The sequence below is a fragment of the Misgurnus anguillicaudatus genome, chromosome 6 (assembly GCF_027580225.2).
Source record: "Misgurnus anguillicaudatus chromosome 6, ASM2758022v2, whole genome shotgun sequence".
Taxonomy (NCBI): Eukaryota; Metazoa; Chordata; class Actinopteri; order Cypriniformes; family Cobitidae; genus Misgurnus; species Misgurnus anguillicaudatus.
Window position 1 is genome coordinate 18,354,070 of NC_073342.2, and position 22,782 is coordinate 18,376,851.

The 22,782-nt window shown below is 39.2% G+C and overlaps 1 protein-coding gene across 1 annotated transcript; it reads right to left on the minus strand.

Moving 5' to 3' along the window:
- Positions 1-11,735: 11,735 nt before the first annotated feature.
- On the minus strand, positions 11,736-22,237 carry LOC129434013 (probable polypeptide N-acetylgalactosaminyltransferase 8). Its single transcript, XM_055192806.2, has 11 exons — positions 21,985-22,237; positions 21,530-21,764; positions 18,390-18,556; positions 17,776-17,959; positions 17,501-17,698; positions 17,062-17,176; positions 16,458-16,643; positions 16,238-16,375; positions 12,647-12,736; positions 12,123-12,290; positions 11,736-11,992 (listed from the first exon to the last, which is right to left on the minus strand). The coding sequence occupies exons 1-11, from the start codon at positions 22,154-22,156 to the stop codon at positions 11,858-11,860; spliced, it is 1,788 nt and encodes a 595-aa protein (XP_055048781.2). The 5' UTR covers positions 22,157-22,237; the 3' UTR covers positions 11,736-11,857.
- Between the last annotated feature and the right edge of the window lie 545 nt (positions 22,238-22,782).

Sequence of the window (22,782 nt, forward strand, 5' to 3'; positions counted from 1 at the left end):
CCTGCGTCCTGCGAGTGCTGAGCGTCGCCACGGTGCGGCTGTGAGGCTCTCAAAGGATGACCTCCGCATCACTGTGCTGAACCGGTCGGGGGATTCGTCCTCCGGCTCTCAGCCTCCTTATCCATAGCCGGCAGAAGTGCCAATGGAGACTGCAGCGTCGTGTTCTACGATGTCTGTAGAATCTGTTGTGCCTCCCTCCGGGTCCAAGGAAACTGCAACATCCGAGGGTGGGCCCCCTCCCTCTGACGTGGATCCCGACGCCCTTCCTCCCTCTGGTCGGGTTGTGATGCCGGAGTTCGATCCAGAGATGGTGGCGTGCTCGCTCGAGTGGCGGAGACCGTAGGGTTAGAGTGGGTTAACTCCCCTCAGCCCGAACCGTCTGGATGATTGGTTCTTCGGAGCTGCCCGGGTTTCACAACCCTCTCCTCCATTGCCAATCTTCCCCGAGGTGCACGAGGAGCTGACTAGAACTTGGAAGTTGTCATTTTCGACCAGATTTCGGACGTTTAAGCCCTCCCCTCTCACCTCCCTCACCAGCAGAGCCGCTAAGGGTTATACGGGGATCCCTCCCATGGAGCGGGGGGGGGTCGCGATGCAGCTGTGTCCGGCCCCCGCTCCCTCCTGGAAGGACCGCCCAACCCTCCCCTCCCATGCTTGCAGACAGTCGTCCGGTTTAACCGGCGCTGCCCACCAGGCATGTGGAGAGGCGGCTTCAGCCCCGTACGCTATGGCATTGCTGCAGGTTCACCAAGCTAAGGCCTTGGAGGAGGACACGACTCGCCTGTCCTCTCGGAGCTCCGGGCTGCCACTGACTTGGCTCTCCGTGCTACGAAGGTGACAGCGCAGGCGATTGGTTGTGCCATGTCCACGCTGGTGGTCCAGGAACGCCACTTACGATTATGTCTGGTGGACATGTCGGATGCGGAGAAGAACAAGTTCTTGAGTCGGTGGAGTCTTTTGCCCAGCAGTTCTCCGCTGCCCAGAAGCAGACAGAGGCGATCGCTCAGATCATGCCCCGGTGCAAGCAACCTGCATCTTGCCCCCCAGCGCCGGCTGCCCGTCTGCTCCTCGCCGAGGGCGCCCTGCGGCGGCTGCCTCCACCCCCCCGCTAGGACGTCATCCAGGCCACGGAGGGGGAACAGCCGTCGACAGCCCACCCGCTTCCCATGGCAAACGGTAGATGAAGCGGCCCTGAGACGGGCGACCTAGATTTGGATGGGATCACTCTACGGGAGACGGTGAACGCACCGCTCCCTCCACCGGTAGAGGGCCGGGTGGAGAATCTTTGGTTTCGTTTTGTTTCTATTCCGCCCGGCTTCTCGTTAAACCGGCTCAGGTCAGTGTCACACACACACATACTGTAGATGTTTATGCTGTCACAGCAGACGCACTGGCAGTCCCACCTGTCTCGCTTTGCTGCCCCACTGCGGGTATACCGGTAGTGCCGTTAATTCCCCTCGTGCGGTCCCTGGGGGCTTGGCTTCAGCTTCCCAGCCCGTCACGTTGGGTTTTACGCACGATCCGCCTCGGTTACGAAATACAATTCAACCGGCACACACCCAAATTCTCGGCATTTGTTTCACCACGGTGAAAGCGTCCGATGCACATGTACTGCGTGTAGAAGTCGAGCCGGTCCCTCTAACCGAGAAGAGGTCAGGCTTTTACAGCCCATATTTCATAGTACCCAAGAAAGGCGGTGGGTTACGACCGATCTTGGATTTGCACGTTCTGAACAAATCTCTTCAGAAGAGGTCTTTCAGGATGATTACACCCAAGCAAATATTCAATTCAATTCGCCCCCAAGATTGGTTTGCAGCAATAGACCTGAAAGACGCGTACTTTCATGTTTCCATTCTCCCTCGTCACAGACCGTTTCTCCGCATTGGCCCTCATGACTGATCCCTATCTCATTTTGGTACAGTATAGGAACACACCTGTTGACAACCTCTTCATGTCTCCAGTCCAGCTCCTCATGAGTTGCAGACCGTGATCCATACTGCCAACCACAAACCAGCAGCTCCTACCAGAGATTGTCAGTTTCACAGAGGCATGCTACAATGGAGTAAACAGCAACATCAGAAAAAGTATTGTCCACGTCACAACTACACACTGGACAGCTCATTCGCATACACTAGCATGGCCTTTGGAAACCAGCTGTTGTTGTTCAGCATGCCAATACACAAAAATCCCATCATGTTTGCAGTTCAGAGGGTCAAGTGTAGTGCAGAAACTCTCGCCATGTTCTTAGCACAAATGAAGATCCCACAGAAGATGTACACACATCTGCGGCTGTTAGGGAGGATGAACAGATACCAATACCTCACCAATGCCTTAGGTACATGCCGAAGTACCATCACAGCATTCAAAGGCAATGAGATCCAGCCCATAAAATACCAGACCAGGTCATGCAGCGCGACCAACAGTAATTCTTGATTTGTAAATTATCTTGGGCCGGTTGCTAAACTAATCTGAACTTAAAATACGCATTATGTCCTATGTAGAATTTACACCTGTTGCACCATCTAGGCACAGCATATTTAAAATATTTAAATTGAGGAGACATTGGTGCATATAATGCACAGGCAAGCAGTGGGCATTCATGCATTCAAAGTGATAAATAAATCACCAATAAATTCTTATATAATACTTAATATTTACAAAGACAGACTATAAAACTTATTAAAAGCTTCATTTTATTTAGTTTTTATTCAGAATTGTTAGAATTAATCGCCAAATTAATACCTTTTGTGCCAACGAGAAAGGCTTTTGTTTAGTTAACGTGCACATTTCATGTGTCTTTACGTTACACATGCATCTAGAAGGAGAGTGTAGCTGAGCTTGGTCGTAGTAGTATGGCATTTTTTCAAAAAGCCATATAGTTAAACCTGACGTAGTGCTTACACCCAACTTTTTTTTAGGTCTAGCTGGTGCAACCGGCCCCTGGGGTGTAAGCTGATTGCTGCCTCTGAGTGAAATGGAATCCAAATCTGGTATGGGCTGGTAGGACATTATGTTTTAAATATTGTTGCATATATACTGCATAGGATATGTTTGAGAAGTTCTGTGAATGCAGTAACTTCTGTTCATGCAAGATGTTTCAGTGATTTAAAGCAACACTATGTAGTTTCCATGTAAAAATGACTTAGGGCTCCCCCATGTGGTTGAAAAGCACAACAGTGCCTGGTATCAGACACTCTTCTGCAGGCAGGGGGAGGGGCGGGGCTGTGTTTCCTACCCTCCACCGCCACTTTCAGAGTGTGCTTGTAGCAGCTAGGAGGTTGCTCAGGTTGCAGCAACAGTACAATTTGTCCAGTTAAAAGTTGTTTTATCACTGAAATAATTTTAGAGACATTATTTAAAGGTAAAAAACTACATAGTGTTGCTTTAAGTATTCATAACACTTTAATTCAAACTGTCTGTTATTTCTTTCAAAAGAATGGCGATCTAATATTCACGTCAGTACTGAATATTTGCAACACCAGTTTATGGCATATACATTGTGATCGTAAGATGTGGTTTAGCACCAGTTGTATCCAAGTGTCCAAGTCTCCTTATTTACACCTGCACGTCATGTGGAATTCACTACAAAAAAAATGAAGAACAAGACAGAAGCAATAAGAAGAGAATTTCTTAATATACCATAATTTATATCTACACAGTACTAGTTTTTCTTACCGCATCACAAGTATGTTTACCGCTGTATCTGTAGATGTTTTACTGGCTCCTAAAGGATTATCTTATAGTTGTCTTTGCTTATACATAAATTTGGTCGTTTGTTAAATGAAAGAAATCACCACATTTATTGGGTATTTATTCATGGTTACAAGGTTAGTACAATTCAAATAATATAATTTAGACAGTTATACAAAGGACACAATGTATACAAAGAACACGTTTCAACTTATATTACATTTACAATTAGGCATTTAGCAGATGCTTTTATCCAAAGCGTAGGAAACAAAGCGATTTGTCATATAGAGATAATAGATACAACTTGTATTTGTTGTATTATAAAAGAAGTGCTTATAAAAAGTTACAAGTTTTAACTATTCTGAAACAGTACCTGTTAACCAATATACAATATAATATGATGTTTATAATTAAAATATTTATTTTCCCTTTAGTTGTTAAATGCTATATATATATATATATATATATATATATATATATATATATATATATATATATATATATATCAGCGTTATTGCAATTCAATAATTTTAATTGGAGAAATCTAAATGCCACTAAAAGAAAACATTAATAGTTTTAGATTTTTTTAGACAACATGCAATATTACATAATATTAGATATTAGCAATATCTAGCATTAAATGGTATTGGTGCGTAAACAAGAACATTTTCTACTCTGCCTTCTATAAAATTAAATTGTAATCGCAGTAAAACCTAAATACATTTCCGTCAAAAGTATAATTTAGTGTTAAACATGTTAAAGAAAAGATTAACCTCCTTGGCATTTACCCTTTTTTTGAAAAAAAAAAAAAAAACACAAAACAAAAATGTCATTTCCAAACTAAAATAGATACAGTTCATGACGCCTTTGCCCTAAAAACATAGGTTAGTCATTGTAACGGTGAATGACTCGGAGGAGTGGTAGAATCCATATGCAGAGTTTATTAGGCACACACAGTATAAACAATGGGTAAGGCAGAGAATCGTGGTCGAGATAGGCAGGCAGTAGATCGATAACAAATAGGCAGTCCGTATAACAAACAAGTCCAAATCACAATCCAAGAGAACAAGGTCAAAAACAGGCAGTAATCATACACGTAGTTAGCAAAGAAGGCAATGACAAAACGCTTGGTAGAGACAGTGGTGAGCTGGCAATACTTCGCGCCATCTTAGACTCAAACAGGGGCTTAAGACAGTGAAACACAGGAAGTAGAGAGAGAGTAAGAGCACAGTCAATATTCGGGCGATGGCGCCCTCTGGGCATTGGATGAATGAGTGGCGGGTGTTACAGAATCCCCTCCCCTAGGAACACCTCCAGGTGTTCCTCGTGGTGTTCCCTTGGTCGTGGTGCTGGACGATTGGGATGAGCACGGTGGAAGTCCCGGGTCAAAGATGGGTCCAAAATGTTCCTAGCGGGTACCCAAGATCTTTCTTCAGGACCGTAGCCCTCCCAGTCCACTAAGTATTGTAGCCGGCCCCCCCGCCTTCTGGAATCCATGATATCCCTTACCAGGTAAGCCGGAGCTCCATCAACATCCAGTGGCGGGGGCGGTTCCCTCTCCTCAGTGGCAGTCCCAGGAGCCGGGTGAGCAGGTTTCAACAATGACACATGGAACGAAGGAGAAATGCGATAATGAGCAGGCAACTCCAATCTGTATGTAACTGGATTTATTTGTTGCAAAATACGAAAGGGGCCTACATACCGTGGACTGAGTTTTTTGCTGGGTAGCCGCAACCGTAGATCTCTTGTGGATAGCCATACTTTCTGACCCGGTTGATAGTTGGGGTGGGGACGCCTCCTGCGGTCTGCTTTAATCTTCTGAGTTCTGATTGCTCTTTGTAACCTCACATGGGCGCTCTCCCACACCCTCTCGCTTCTTCTGACCCAATCGTCCACCGCAGGAACTTCAGATGGTTCACCAAACCAAGGGAACATGGGTGGTTGGAATCCTAGTACACACTGAAAGGGGGTGAGACCTGTAGATGAATGAGTTAATGAGTTCCTAGCGTATTCTGCCCAAGGAAGAAATTCAGCCCAACGTTCCTGTTCTTGGCTACAGTATGACCTCAGATAGCGTCCTAATTCCTGGTTAACTCTTTCCACTTGGCCATTGGCTTGGGGGTGATAACCTGATGTTAAGCTCACATTAATGTCCAAGTGCTTGCAAAATGCTTGCCACACACGAGATGTAAATTGTGGGCCCCTGTCAGAGACTATATCCTCTGGTATACCATAATTTCGAAAAACATGCTGAAATAATGCTTGTGCAGTTTCCATGGCTGTAGGTAGGCCCTTTAATGGTACAAAACGACAGGCTTTAGAGAATCGGTCACAGATTACCAGAATAGTAGTGTAGCCCTCAGAACTAGGAAGATCTGTGACAAAATCCACTGCCACATGAGACCATGGCCGCTGCGGGATGGGTAGTGGTTCCAGAAGACCAGCTGGAAGTTTTCGTGGTGTTTTGGATCGGGCACATACACTGCAAGCCTGAACATACATAGAGATGTCATTAGATAAATTTGGCCACCAAAATGAATTACGCACCAGTTCTTCCGTTCTTTGAATACCCGGATGTCCAGAGCTCAAAGATGTGTGTACCCACTGCATGACGCGTTGACGAAGGGCCTTAGGAACATATTGCCGTGCTGGTGGGCATCCAGGCGGTGTTGGTTCATTCTGTTGTTGTCTCTGAATCTCCTCCATGATGTCCCAACGGATCGGTGCCACAATCACTGACGGTGGTAATATAGGCCCCTGACCGGTGACCTTTTCCTCAGATTCATATCTTCTTGATAGGGCGTCTGCTTTACCATTCTTGCTTCCAGGACGATATGTTACTGTGAATTGAAATCTCGTGAAAAATAATGACCATCTGGCTTGCCTTTGATTTAAACGTTTTGCACTCTTAATGTACTCCAGATTTTTATGGTCCGTGATCACCTGAAATGGACAGCGGGCTCCCTCCAACCAGTGTCTCCATTCAGCCAAGGCCTCTTTAATGGAAAGTAGTTCCTTGTTCCCCACATCATAGTTCTTTTCTGCTGTTGTTAATTTTCTGGAAAAGAAAGCACATGGATAAGTTTTACCTGGAGTGTCATGCCTCTGAGATAATACTGCTCCGATGCCCACATCCGAAGCGTCCACCTCCACAATAAATGGCTTTTCAGGGTCTGGATGTTTTAGTATTGGAGCAGTGGTGAAGCTGGTCTTTAATCTGTCAAATGCTGACTGGGCTTGGGGTGTCCACAGTATTGTCTTGGGGTTACCCTTTAGTAATGATGTGAGCGGGGCTGCAATAGAGCTGTAGTTCCTGATGAACCTTCTGTAGAAATTGGCGAATCCTAGAAATCGCTGTAGTTCTTTGATTGTGTTAGGACGTGGCCATTCAGTAACTGCCTCAACTTTCTTTATATCCATTTCTACTCCATGGTGGCTAATCTTGTAACCTAGAAAATTAGTGTTGGATACATGAAATTCACACTTCTCCGCCTTCACATATAATTGGTTTGCCAATAAACGAGATAAAACATCCTTCACATGCTGAATGTGTTGCTCACGTGTCTTTGAAAAAATCAAAATGTCATCAATGTATGCTATGACATAGTGATTAAGAATGTCTCTGAAAATTTCATTTATGAATGACTGGAATACAGACGGTGCATTACAAAGACCATACGGCATCACAGAGTATTCATAGTGCCCTCTAGTGGTCACAAATGCCGTCTTCCACTCGTCCCCTTCCCTGATCCTGATTAAATTATATGCACTACGGAGGTCAAGTTTGGTGAAGATTGTGGCTTCACGTAGTTGTTCCAATGCAGAGGGTACTAGTGGCAGTGGATAACTGTTCTAGACTGTTACAGAGTTCAGACCACGATAATCTATGCAGGGACGAAGGCCTCCATCTTTTTTTTCTACAAAAAAGAATCCCGAGGCCGCTGGTGATTTGGACGGTTGGATGAAACCTGATGCGAGAGCCTCTTCAATGTATTGTTCCATTGCCTGTGTTTCTGGTATGGTTAATGGATAAACCTTACTTTTAGGTGGTGAAGTGTTGGGTAGAAGGTCTATGGCACAGTCCCAGGGGCGATGTGGAGGCAGTTTAGTGGCCTTAGTTTTGCTGAAGACTTCACTGAATCCCTGGTATTCTGTGGGAATATAGACTGATTCATTGGTTACAGGGCTTTCAATACTTGTGGTGAGACATGAATAGTGAATTTGACCTTGTAAACAATTATTCTGACAGTAAGACGACCACCTAGTCAGCTCTCTGGAGGTCCATGAAATTTGTGGGTCGTGGATAGCAAGCCATGGATTTCCTAGAACAACTGGATTTTGAGGTGTGTTAGTGACATAAAATGAGATGGTTTCAGTGTGGAAAAGACCAATCTTGACTGTAATGGGAATGGTCTGATGGGTAATACCGTCTCCAATGGGTTGGCTATTGATAGCAGTGATTTTAATAGGTGGTATACAAAGTACTAGAGGGATATGAAGTTGATGAACCAATTCATGGTGAAGCAGATTTAATGCAGATCCAGAATCTATTAACGCTGAAACACATTGGGTAGAGCTTGCGTAAGAGAGGGTTAACAGTAGGGTAAAGCATCTATGAAGCAGATTAGTGAAATTAATACTCACTTTGCTTGAAGAGGGTTTATTTGGGCAAAAACGGCACTGATGTCCGGCCTGACCGCAGTAATAACAGAGCCTGTTAACGCGTCGTCGTTCCCGTTCCTCCATGGACGGTTTCGTGAATCCAATTTGCATAGGTTCAGTGACTTCAGATGGACTCAAAGCAGATGCAGATGTTAACATGGTCAAATGGCTTGTGGGGCTGTTACGAAGGAGGTTATCAATGCGAATGGCCATAGAAATTAGTTGATGCAAATCCATGTCAATATCCTTACACGCAATCTCTGACTGAATCCTTGGGTGAAGGCCCCGCTTAAACATCGGCTTTAACGCCATCTCATTCCATCCACTCTGTGCAGTGATCGTGCGAAAGTCAACAGCATATTCAGAAGCAGTGCGGTTACCTTGGCTGATATCCACTAGCTGCATCGATACGTCGCGTCCACCAGCTGGATACTCAAAAACTTCACGGAGTTGTTTACAGAAGTAAGTAAATGATGTACGTAGCGTTTCATCCTGGTCCCATACAGCCGCGGCCCACTCTAAAGCCTTTCCGGTAAACAATGACATCATGAATGAACACTTGGTATTATCATGTGCAAAGGCCTCTGGTTGGTTATCAAAATATAACGTGCACTGTCGTATGAACCCCTTGCATTTCTCCGCTTTTCCATCAAACTTATCCGGTAATGATAATCTTACCGTCTCAGGTCAATTGGTGGGTAGAGAATGGATGTACCGTGTGAGATGGTCGTTCGCGGCCCGTAGTGTCGAGAGCTGGGTTTGAAAATCAGCAATCATCTCGTTCTGATAAGCGAACGCGGCCTGTAGTTGTGACATCTCCGCTGGATTCTGGTCAGGCGAAGTATTCTGTAACGGTGAATGACTCGGAGGAGTGGTAGAATCCATATGCAGAGTTTATTAGGCACACACAGTATAAACAATGGGTAAGGCAGAGAATCGTGGTCGAGATAGGCAGGCAGTAGATCGATAACAAATAGGCAGTCCGTATAACAAACAAGTCCAAATCACAATCCAAGAGAAACAAGGTCAAAAACAGGCAGTAATCATACACGTAGTTAGCAAAGAAGGCAATGACAAAACGCTTGGTAGAGACAGTGGTGAGCTGGCAATACTTCGCGCCATCTTAGACTCAAACAGGGGCTTAAGACAGTGAAACACAGGAAGTAGAGAGAGAGTAAGAGCACAGTCAATATTCGGGCGATGGCGCCCTCTGGGCATTGGATGAATGAGTGGCGGGTGTTACAGTCAGACACTTGGAAGTTTATTGTGAAGATAGAATTATTGTTTTGTGAAAGTAAAATAAGTAGTTATGAAGGTATTACAGGCACATTTCTAATAACTTTACAAACTACATTTGATATATATTTATGATAATATAATTGAAATTGGCCTTACATGAATTTAGAAATGCACAGCTATAGGGCTGGGCAATTTGTCCTTTTTTTATGGTCTCATAAAAAAATCTGTGATTTTTTTAATAAAAAACTCGATTTATAATTCGATTCGATTTTTTCCCCATCCCCATTTAAAACAAAATAATTGCAAACTGTTCATATGTTTTAAAAATATATATATTTATTATATTTAATTAAAATGCATCAACATGAAATTTACGCAAATCCAAACCAACAAATTTGCTTTTGCCATGTTGTTTGTGTATGCATGCGCTGCCCTCGGTAGAGGGGAGGGTCCGAGGGCTGCGCCGCAGGGAGCGTGCTACGGAAACACTGAAGGAAGATTTGGCGAATGCAAAATGTATGTACTGCGCTATACTGCAGGGGGGGGGGTCTAAAAAATAGTTTTTTTTTAAATATGAATCGATTTGACCTACCAACTTGATTTTAAAATCAATCTGACTTTTCCCCAGCCCTACACAGCTACAGACCACAGGTCTGTCTGACCGTCTTCTATTTCAAATCTGAACACCTTTAAAATTTTATAAAATGTTTTTTAAAACCATGTCATGTCAATTTATTTAGAGAAAACCGCTAAATGCTAAAATTTGTTTATTCACATAAGAAATGTTATATAAGAGAATATAATTATATATATATATACCTTTATGTCAGAGATGGTGTCGATTATTTACAGATTTCAAATTACAAATACACTGATGAAGGAGAGATGCAGGTTTTGGAGTAGGGATGCAACGATTAATCGCGATTAATCTATAGCAGAATAAAGGTTTTTGTTTACATCATATATGCGTGTGAACTAATAACTTTGTATAGATAAATGCACAAAAAATGCATGTATATAAGAAATGTTTACATGTGGATATAGATTTGTATATTTACGTATAATTTATATTATATATAAATACTTAATAAATATAAATACATTTTTTTATTAAAATTATACATGCATTTGTGCATATTTATATATACATAATTAGTATACACAGTTCACACACATATATGATGTAAACAAAAACTTTTATTCTGCTATTAATTGCGATTAATCGTTATGCATCCCTATTTTGTCGACAACTGTGTACAAACTTATGTTGTACGTGTTTAACCCTGTCTGTGAAATCCCGACTAAAGTCACCATAACCTAATAATGAGATTGGAAGGATCAAAGATTGATTTCAATAATTGATTTTACATTGATTCAATGGTCTTACTCATCAATATTCAAGATATCAAGATTATGTTTTCAGAGAAGGTTCTTTACATTATATAGGAAGATATTATGTAGTAGTAAACAGTAAATTACAAAATAAATACTTCAGCTGGGTTTTCACAGGCAGTGTCATATTTTGTTTGCTGTAAATTATTTGGCAGTAAAATGCAAATGCAACAGGCTTTAAAAGAGAATTAACCTTATTAACATTTTTATTAATGCAAGTACACAACATTGCTATAAATTCCTCTAATAAGGGAGTCCAGGTTATATGATAATTTGTTTTATGAAAAAATATTTTTTCAGATACTGTAAAAAATCCTTTGAACACACATTTAATAACAAATGTTGTTTATTGACAATAAAAGATTCAAGTTTCCATGAATCATTTACATCTCTGTAAATGTACAAAAGAAATATCACCATGCATGCTGCATAGTGTTTATTAATGGTTTGAGTCACAAAATGGTCCCTAGCTGTCACTGGGACTGTATACCCTTTTATAAAGTGCAACTTTACACCTAAAGGACTTATATTAGTACCTCAAAGGGGCATATTGGTACCAGATGTATATGTCTGTATCTAAATGTTTCATATACACTGTAAAACAGTTGCCTTAAACCATTTAAGTAGTTTGAACTTGAGTCATGTACATTTATACACTTATATTTAAGTAGTGTGAACCTAAATATAAGTGCATAACTGCACATGGCTCAATTTGTTTAAGTTCACAGTACTTAAATGTATGTGTTTTGAAACTTATATGGTTTAATGCATCCGGTATACCTAAATGGTTTGAGTTGAGTTAACTTTTAGATTTTACAGTGTAGGGTAACAGCTTGGGATAATTTTTTACACTGTATGCTTCAGATTCTATTCATTAAAATTTTTTGACAACATGTTGTATTTTCCAATTTTGACCTGTGCAGTTTTGGATAACAAGATGGTACTGTGAATCTTCTCCTTGTGCAATCTCAAGACATCGGTTTGTATTTTTATTTCTTATTTCTTGGCCCTAAAAATACAACATAAAGATCACTAATTTACTTAACACACTAAGGCCTGGTTTCACAGACATGGCTTAGCTAGAGCCAGGACTAGGATTTAGTTAAATTCATATTTTTAATATAATCACAGTACCGTACCTGGGTAAAGCTCCACTGTATATTAAGTCTTTCCTCTTTGGATTGTTTACAGTCAAGTAATTTTGGCGTGTTTCCAGAGCCAGAATCCAATAGACATCGGTTAGAATCGTAAATGTGAGATTTGATGCCTCCAACATAAATTTCCCCATTACGTCTGTAGTAACAATGCTGTAAGAGAGATTTAAGTGAATTGTTCACTTTTAATGCACTTAATGGAATAAAGATTCTGCTTAAATGTACAGCATGAGGTTCTTAGATATCTATAATATAGATATTAAACCACAATATGATGTGACCCAGTCTATGAAAACCGAGCTTAAGTCATTTTATTGTGGTTTACAGTTATCTAAATAACTCAATATCATCATAACTTTAATATCTTTAATATTGACCGAGTAAGGTCATGTCAAAGATTGAAATCGAGTGAAATCAAACTTTAATGCATATCTATGAGACTTTAGCCTGGTTTTTACATACAGGGTCACATAATATATGTCTGTTGCATTATAATCCTTTATACATACCTGAGGAACAGAATAATGACATAAATAAAGAATTGGTACACTTTCAGGTCCTTGATCAACACAGAGATTTTCTTGTAGGTCGTTCTTTAACTGTTATGTAAAATAAAAATTTTGAGATTGAAAAGTAGAAGTTAAGATACAAATGAATAAACTGACATGACTTTGTATGATATGTATCTAGACAATTGTTTCTCAAAATTTTTTCAGCCCAAGGACCACTTTATCTTCCATTTTATTTTCTGAGGACCACCTAACATAATGCCACTCTAACACGCCCCCCCCAAAAAAAATAAAAAAATAATAGGAAGGATAAGCTACATTTAAGTTTAATATGGAACTGTTTCAAGTCAAAAAACTAATTTTTCAAACACAAATGCAATATGTTTTATTATATATTATATGCAGAAATTATTATATGAATTTTATTTCATTTGAAAAAGTAAATGTGAAATGAGTTGCAGCTTAATATGAACAACAAACTGCACATGTGAAAAAAAAAACTCATTCCAAAGAGCCCTTAGTTTAAAACTGAGGTGGTGGGTGGGTATAGGAAGTCTATGGTTGTAACTACGGTAACAATAAAATGCTGACCCCCCCCCCTTAATGTCTAATATCACAGCATTTACAGGGATTTTACACATGAAACAAAAACTAGTACATTACAAAACCAATAGATCTGTGGATTTTAGCTGCTTTCAGTTGAAGCTTGATCTTTTCTTTTGACTACTCTTTGGTTTAGCTACCGATCCATTTTTACGTTATTTAAACAGAATGGCAAGCACTGATTTCACAAGTGCATTAAAAATCTTTACTTAAATAAGTGGCAACACTTTAAAATATAACAAACACATTCCTTTTTCTTGCTCCCTTGCTTCACGTTTTTTTCTGCTCCAGACGGACAGCTTTGTTTTCAAGCCATGGTGGGCATATGATAAGCGCATCGTTAGCACATCACTCCGGCATCATGCACTGTAATCATTTCTTAATCTGAAGGCTGCAGCCTCCGGAGGTCGCATATATACGCTGCATACGTCAAGTTTTTTTGTTTGTTTTAAGTTAACTGAGCACTTCATTCACAAGTCATAAGCATATTATAACAATTTACCATTAACTATATAATAGTCAACTTTATAATTGTTAATATTCTGAAATGCAGCCTACAAATGCGACCTCTGAAGGCTGCAGCCTTCGGATTGGGAAATGGCCTGCATGCTGTCCGAATACATAAGTGATTAAATAAATTATTTTTAGTATTTTTAAAAACCTGCATAAATCCGCATGTTTGCAAATTATTAAAATTATATAATTTGGTATATTTGTCATGATCCTGCCCTCCTGTCATAGTTATGCATAGTTGTGTAGTCATGTGGCAGGATCATGGCAGTACCCATGTTTTGTGTTGTAGCACATGCTCTTTGTTTGGTCTGTGTGCTGCTGTGTCTCGTTTGTGTTCCCACCCACTCGTCGTCTTGTTAGCTCTCCCATCAATGTTTGATTAGTTTCCACTGTTCCCTCTTGATTTGTTCCCTTATGCCCTGTTGTCTAGCATCCTGTGCTCGTGCGTTGTGCATTTAAATGTATTTTTCATGCCCTTGACCATGTTGTCTGTCAAGTCTCCCCGGATCTCGTTGATCGGCTTGTGTCCAGTCCGTGTTTGGGTCGAGTCCAGTTTTGTTTGTTAGGAGTCAGTCCTGTCTAGTCTATATTATTTCTAGTACATGATAGAGCGACCGGGCGGGCAGTTCCTGACAATAATGGTATTTAAATTATTTTGAGATCAATGGGGCACCCTAGTGGTGCGGGGGCCCTATGCAAATTGCGTAATTTGCGTATTTAAAGGACCAGCACTGTGCACCCTAAAATAACATCAAAATGGATCAACTTTATTAGCCATGGGAAGGCAAATATGCAGTCAGAAATGTAAATTCTGAGAGCAAATATAAGCAACGTTAGCAAATATTAGTTTTCTACAGAGGCAGTCTTAACAAAGAGGCATAGTCATAGTAGAAGGGTCCTCAACCAACCTAAAAACATAAATAAACATTTGCTGTTTCATTTGCTGACAAATCTCATTTTGATTTTTCAAGAACTCAACAATACACTGTGGGCAAATTCACAACCCTTTCGTTATGTTTGTGATGTAAACATTTACTAAACTTAACTGCTGTAAAAATCAGATTAATATTTGGTTTCAAACTTTTTTGCATAAAACTGTTAATCAGCCTCAGTCCTGATCAAAACTGCTAAATGTTTAATAAAATATTAAGATTTTTTTCTCAAAACTGATTTGAGGACACACACGCACGCACACACACACACACACACACACACATACAGGTTTCCATGTATTGTGGGGATATTCAATAAACATAATGCCTTTATACTGTACAAACTGTATATTCTATATATCTATGTTCTTTATTTTTCAATGAGTCCGCAAAAAGACTTAGATTACTCTGCTTATTTTGGACATACAGATATGATTTATACATCATTTAAAACATTAAAGTGTCTAGTTTTTTGTGTCCACTCCCAATAAAAACAAAATGTTGTGCTTTTTGCAAAATTGAGAAAATAAACATGATGCGCATTCTGTTCTCTCCCTCAGTGAAGTCCTTTCAGAAACACGTCAAAAAAAGGAACTGTAACTTAACGAATACTTGTCATACAAACAAAAGATACATGTCTACATAATGCTTAAAATGTCTACTTTTAGATTATGTAGGTGAAATTGAAAACAAATACCATCATTTGGTGTTTACTGTATAAGAAGGGGGAGACATAGGGCCCTATTTTAACAATCTAAGTGCATTGTCTAAAGCGCACAGCGCAACGTCTAAATGGGCGTGTACGAATCCACTTTTGCTAATTTAAAGACGGGAAAAATGGTTTGTGCGCCGAGCACATGGGCGAAAAGGGTTGGTCCTACTTTTTTTTTTAATGATTAATGGGATTATTTTGGGTGTAACGTGCAATAAACCAATGAGGGTCTCAGCTCTCATCCCCTTATTTAGATGACGGACTTTGTAAACTGAAAAACTAAGCGGAGGAAGAAGATCCCCAGTTTAAGATTCATGTTAAATAATTGTGTTGTTTTTCACTTTTATTGAAATTGTTATTTTTTTTCATTAAAACCTTTAAAACCCATTTTCTTTTAGTCATGGAAGTAAAAAAGCAGGCTTGTAATTGCTTTAAATGTATGGCTATCCAATATCATCAAAAAATAATTTGCAAGAAAAGGTTAGTACTCTAAACATACTTTATTTGTAACAAACATGAGATAAAGAATTTACAAACGGCTCTCCCCAAGGGTCAGCACTTGGACATCAGTTTTTTTCAGACCAGAACGCCCGTGGGTGCAAAAGTGTGCGCAAATGCATTTGCTATTTAACAACGCGGCGCTAAACGTGAAAATTATAATTGCGCAGGGTGGAAACTAGCAAAAGACACTTGCGCCGTGTGTAAGATAGAGCCCATAATGTTTTTCTCCTGTTACCTCATTATCTGTAATGACCTGAGATCGCCACGCCCCGCTCCTTTAAATTGGATCAAAGTGTCTGCTATAAATGCAAATGTAAATATGATGCTTACCACACCATAACCCAATACATTCTCCCAGGTGTCCAGCTGTGGATAAACATTTTCCAGGTACCATTTAAAGGGTTTGCATTTGAGTTTCTCTCGTAACTTTTTTCTCTCTGTCACATCTCCAATGTCAATCCCATGATCCTAGAGGGAAGAAATTAATTAATTTCTCAATGGACTTATCTTTGTTTAAATAAATGGTGCTTTACCTCTGTCTTTTACTAACCTTCAATGGTAGATTCCAGGCAATATTCACATTTGATTTATATTCATCCATCCATATTTCAGCCACCCTCAGGGCATTTCGAATCATGTGCGGTGTGAGATCTGGTAAATAAGGCTTAAGTGCTCTTTCTATGTGCGCTATCTTGGAACACGGCACCACTTCAATACTCCCACCACAAAGCCAGACCTGATATAATATCAAAGGGTATTTAATATTACATTTTTAACAAGTTGTCACCCTGTCTATAAAATCTAGGCTAAAGTCTTATCCAAATATAAATAAAATTTTGATTTCAATCATTGATTTTATTTTAATTTCAATATGACATGACCTAACTCAGTCAATATTAAAGATACACTGTCAGAAATAAAAATGGTTTCAAGCTGTCACTGGGGCAGTACCCTTTAAAAAGGTTCTAATATGGACCATTTAGGTAGAGATATGTATAGATTTGGTAACAATATGAAGTACTAATATGAATTCTTTAGGTGCAAAGTTTTACTTTTTTGAAAGGTTACTGCCCCAGAGATGCAGAGTCGCATTTCATATATTAACCCTTCACACATATTACTGTTTCAGTTCCACAATGTGAAATATAACTTACACGAATTCCTAGTTCAACATTCTCTCCCCCATAAATCTCCATTCCTTCATCCAAAACACCAATTTCTCCCAAGAATTGACGATCTGCTACAAGGATACCCATTACAGAGGGACTCCTAACAATGGAGAGTAACAAAACTGCAATATGATGTGGATCCTGATTTTGTCAAATAATAAAAAACCTGTGTATATTTAATGATTTAACATGTTTCACCACCTTTAATGTCAATGTAATGTATATCACAGTCATAGGTAGAGTTTGGGGGTTTAGCCCCTTCCCCCCCAGACTAGAGCCAATTATGATTTTGTACGCTTGTTTGCCCCCAAGCACAAACGCATTTAACCGGTATTATACCAGTGGACAATGGGGGGGCCTTAAAGTCAAAAAGTTTGATATCCAGTGGTTTAGAAGAAGGAGTGTTTATGTCTACGTCACTTACTTTCCAGGTTCTGATGGGTCATTAAGTTGATACCATTCTGGCCGGAAGTGCTCATACTTGCACCAAAGGGCCCAGTCAAACGCATGAGCCGCTGGCAGATACTGAACAAGATTCAGGGTGTCAAATTCTACCTTATCGAACACTGGCGACAACACTGCTGTCCTGTCTGCTTTGATTCTTGCAAGGAGCGGTTCTGCCCTATAGAGCAACAAAGTGATCTGATGTAATAGCAATGTTTATTTAAAAAAATCTAATCCATCATGTCTATTGCTTACCATTGCTTATGAACTTCAATGTGGGCATCCAAAATGGCTACCACTTGGCCTGTTGCCACCTCCCAGCCTGAGATTCTCGCCTTCGCAAGACCCATCTGCCTTGTGTGTCTCACCTTCTTAAGTAAACCAGGCTTATCTTTATTCATTTGATCAATATATTCATCCAGAGCCAACTTCAGATCAACTGTCAGGAAAAATATAATTAGACTACATTTAAAATATTGTGCAAAGTCTTAGGCCATCATGCCACCATTAGATTTGTTGATTTTGCAATGATATAGTGACCGTAATTATTCCTTAGTCTCTTTATTAGAATACAACCAAAAAAGTTTTAAAAAATGAATAAAATTATAAGCTTAAGTGTCAAGTATTTCATGTGAGCTCCTCTTCCACTTGAGCAATAGCAGAAACCTGCAGGATCTCTGCAGGACCTAAATGAAACCCAAATCTAATGATTTAACTTATAATCTTATGAATTACATGAAAGATATTTAATTTGGTACCCATTCAAGAATCTAAAATTCTCTTGTACACGTTAATAGACCAAACACAAATCACATGTTGATGATAGAAAATAGCTATTGAAAATGAGGATTATACGCCTAATAACAAACCATTGGAGCTGTAGTCATCAACCAAGATGATGTCCTTTAGTAGATGAGAAGGCGTTCTGTCAATGATGCTGCAGACAGCCCTCTGTATGATTGACAGAGCCTCATTAAAATAAACCAAAACCACACTGATGGTAGGTAAGTCCTTAGGGTAGATCTTCCCAGCACACCTGAATTTATGTACATTTGAAATGAGTTGAAGATAATATGAGTTGAAAATAATCAAATGATAAGATCAAGGAGTTTGATTTCAATCGTTGATTTCACATTGCGTTTAATGTTTGACATGGTCATCTGCCAAAACTCCCCTCTGGGCTCCCGTAGTTGCGAGTGGGCTCAGCCCTCCCCCGCGCGTTTGCCATAGAGATACACAAACAACATGGCAGCGATCATGGAAGAACGCGTTCCTAAGAAAGGCACAGTGTCATCTGTTATTTGGAATTGGTTCAGTTTTGCGGCGTCAGACACAAAACAAACAACACCCCGCTGCAAAGTGTGTTAGAAGTCTGTTGCTAGCAAAGGTAACGTTATAACAATTTACTGCAGCACCTTAAACAGAGGCATGCTGTCGAGTGGGAGAGATGTTGTGCCCTGCGAAAGACCGCGGCAGCACAAGCAAACACCCAAAAAAACAGCCTGCTTTCTATGTTGCGTGCAATACTACATTGTCTTTATTAAATATTTGGGAATGTTTATTTTCATATTATATTAGGTTCTTTGATAAGGTTAAATTATGTAGCAACGTAACTTGATATCACTGTTGGCCTTACGTCACGAAAGCGCAAAGTAGCTTCCGCTGCCAGCCACAAAAATAAAATAAACAGAGAAATAAAAGTGAAGATGAAAGACGAGGTGCAAGACGTATTAACGTCTGAAGTTGCCGGTAGATAATACAAACTTTGCTTTGTAAAGGTTAAAAATGTTTATAATTATAATACGACAATGCTGGTTCCTATGGTTCATAACTTAAGCGTATTGTTGCCAGTTTACAGGGCGATGTAAAAGTGCTTGGCTCAAAAAAGGCTGTTTTCGTTTACATTACCCATTACTCTTAGTATGTCTATTTTAATGGTCACAGGGCGGGTTGGAAAAATAGATACAGTGGTGCGTGGCGCGCCAAATTTTTCATAATAGCGGGACCTGCGGGTTGAAAAAAATCCTGACCCACGCATACCTATCCAGTATGATAATAGGGGCAGTTGGAAAATGATCACAGATGCTGTCGCAATGTACATTGCTAAAGATATGGTCCCCATATATACTGTGGAAATAAAGTTAAAAACTTGTTTTGAACAATTTCTTTGCAATCTGCAGAATGATTTTTCAGTAGGGGGGGAAATCAATTTAAATCGTAAATCGTTTTTTTTGTGAAAAAATCTGGGATTTTTATTTTGGGCCACATCGCCCAGACCTAGAACAACCTAGTGATGGGAGAAACGAAGCTTTTCGAAGCTTCGAATCAATTGAACCAATTGCTTCGAAAATTGATTCAGTTTTTCGAAGCAGTTCGAAACCCACACACGCTGGCGACCTCTGCTGGTCAAAATAGTGTAAAAGCAGATGTGTCGAAACATTTTACACTTTTTTTACAAAATAATAGCAAGATTTTTATTAAAATATGTTAAAGTATTTAACTTAATTAAGACATAGTTAAAAGTGTATTATGTGTTTCTAGTTTTATTTAGGGAAAACAAATGAATAAAACTAACTACCCTTTTAATTATGCACATTTTTGTCATTAAATATGTCTATAAACAAAAAGTAGACAACATGGCAGTGTTATTAGTCAGAAGGATAAATGTTTTATGAACTTTCATAATAAAACTGACCCGAGTTCACCTAAACTTATTAGACACTGGTCATGTGATCAACTCCCCCTACTGGTGAACCATCGGATTTTCGAAACGTTTCGAAACAGTTATGACGTAATGAAGCCTCGTTTGCTAAAATCACGTGACTTGGGCCAGTTTGAAACAAGCTCCGAACCTCTGATTCGAAACAAAAGATTCGTAAATGTTTCGAAGCCTCATGAAGCAGTGCTTCGAAAGCGACCATCACTAGATCAACCCAGTAACTTCGTGTTGGTAAACCATTCTCTGCAAGCATGTGAAAAATAGGTCATTGAAATTTTTCTCCTTTGTGATGTTAAAAGGGGATCTTATTATAATAATACCACCCCTTAATATGCACTATCCAACCACATACATTGCCATTTAGTGCAGAGAAAGAGAAATAATTGACAGCACAATAGAGTTTTAATTTCAACAAACCACTATAATGGTGATCAGTGTGTGCATTTCATCAGCTAATTTGTATTATAAAGGACACACCCAAAACTGCAAATGTGGCACAACATTGTGTACAAAGTGGCAATTTTAACATGCTATAATAAATTGTAATAAATAAATATATGGTATTATGAGCTAAAACTTCACATATGTAATCTGGGGACACCAAAGATTTATTTTACATCTTTAAAAAGTCTTGTGAAATGTCCCCTTTAAAGGTACAGTAACAAACACGTTCAAAGAAAGGGTGGAAACAGTAACACTGTAAAAAGATAAAGTTGGATTTACTTAAAAGTTACTTCAATTGGTTACACCTAAAAAAACAGATTTTTTCCAACTTACATTTTTTCCAATAACCTTAACTTTTTAGGTGTTACCGAAACAAAAAATATATATTTTTTAATTAAATTAAAAACATTTTTGGGCGTTCTTTTTAAGTTGAACCAGCTTTTCACTATTTACAGTGTGTAAATATTTAGCAAAAACAAAGAAAACCCTTAGCAAATATTAATGTGATCTTAATTATCTTTGTACATTAAATATCTACCAGCCCTCTCTTTTATTGGAAACTAAATAAGTCAACAGCACAAGCTACATGTTTGGCTTGTGTGTATCTTCAGATGTATCTTCAGACTGATTTAATGTAATTTAAAGTTGTTGTTTTTTTTGGTCCACAGATGTATCTCAATCACTTTTTATTATTTTGATGACAAATGTTTATTTGCACTACTACACAGTTTTCACCTTTTTTAGTCATCTGGCCTTATTTATATTTCAGTGCTTGTAATCCAGGTGTATGCCAGGCTGTGTACGTTGAACAATCTGGGCATAAATAAACAGAAATAAGTCAGTTACCTGTGATCTCGAGTGTCAGGGATTGTTCGGTTGACTGGTAATCTGTTACTCAAGAACACATTGTATCCATATTCCCAAAAGAGTTTATCTGCTTGTGTCTTTTCTTCCTCTGAAAGTTCATTTCCCCACGATTTGAAGAGAAACAAATGTGGATGCAACTTTTTAACTTTCATTATTTTTTCCTGCTCCACAAGAGATTCTTTCACTTGATCATTTTTACCCTCTATGGATTTGGCTAAAAAAAAAGATCAAATAAGGTTTCCAGATGAGAAGTCTTCACATTTTAACAGGAATAATATTTACCAAAGTCTATTCATAGTACCAGACTAAATCCAATTTCTACTCAATATCATAACACAATATTAAACTTAAAGGTCACAAATACAATTTAAAGGGAAATTTTAATAAATGTTAGACTAGTACATCATACAGTCAGTGAAGTGTCACAAACTCACCTATTTTATAAACTTGATCTTCTATTCTTTTCAGTCTTGTAAGGACTTCCAGATCTTCTGGTCTTTGTATCTTATCATTAGACCCCTCCTGATGTCTAAAAAATGCTAAATACACTAGAGAGTAAACTGTGAGACAGAAAACTAAAACACTGACCCTTGCAACAATCCGCATTTTAAATCTCTCCTGATGTTTGTGATTCACTCTTAATGTAAGAGCACCTGTTTATAAAAGTGTCTGTCCACAGTTGATTGTTAATATGAATATGAGACCTGGGAGTGGTTTACACAATTAATGATATTGTCAATAGGACTAGACGTCAAAGATGACACATTTGAACAAATAACAGGGTTCCCATTTATAAAACTGCATAATTATCCTTACTAAAAGTATAGGTGTGCCCCAAATGGCGTAATATTCATACTTATAGATCCTTGCGCACGCACACTTGGCGCACCTGCTGTTTCATGTGCAAGGATTTGGTGAAGCAATATCATAATGTATTACAATTTATTGTTTTGTAGTTATAATAAGTTGCTGGGACAAAGAAAGTCTGCTGTCCGTAATATCTCAGCGGGAACAAACATGCACATGCAGAGCTGTGATCTTTCGCTGATGCAGTTGCTGTGAAATTGACTATGTAATGCTTTTTGTTCTACTACATTCACTACGCCAAAAGGTAAGATGTGAAATTGCACAAACTACTAGATTCACTGTTTAGAGTTACGCAAATGAAGAAAATGAAACGGTAAATGAAAATTCGATTAGCTTTGTCGTTTTCGATTTGAAAATGGATATGG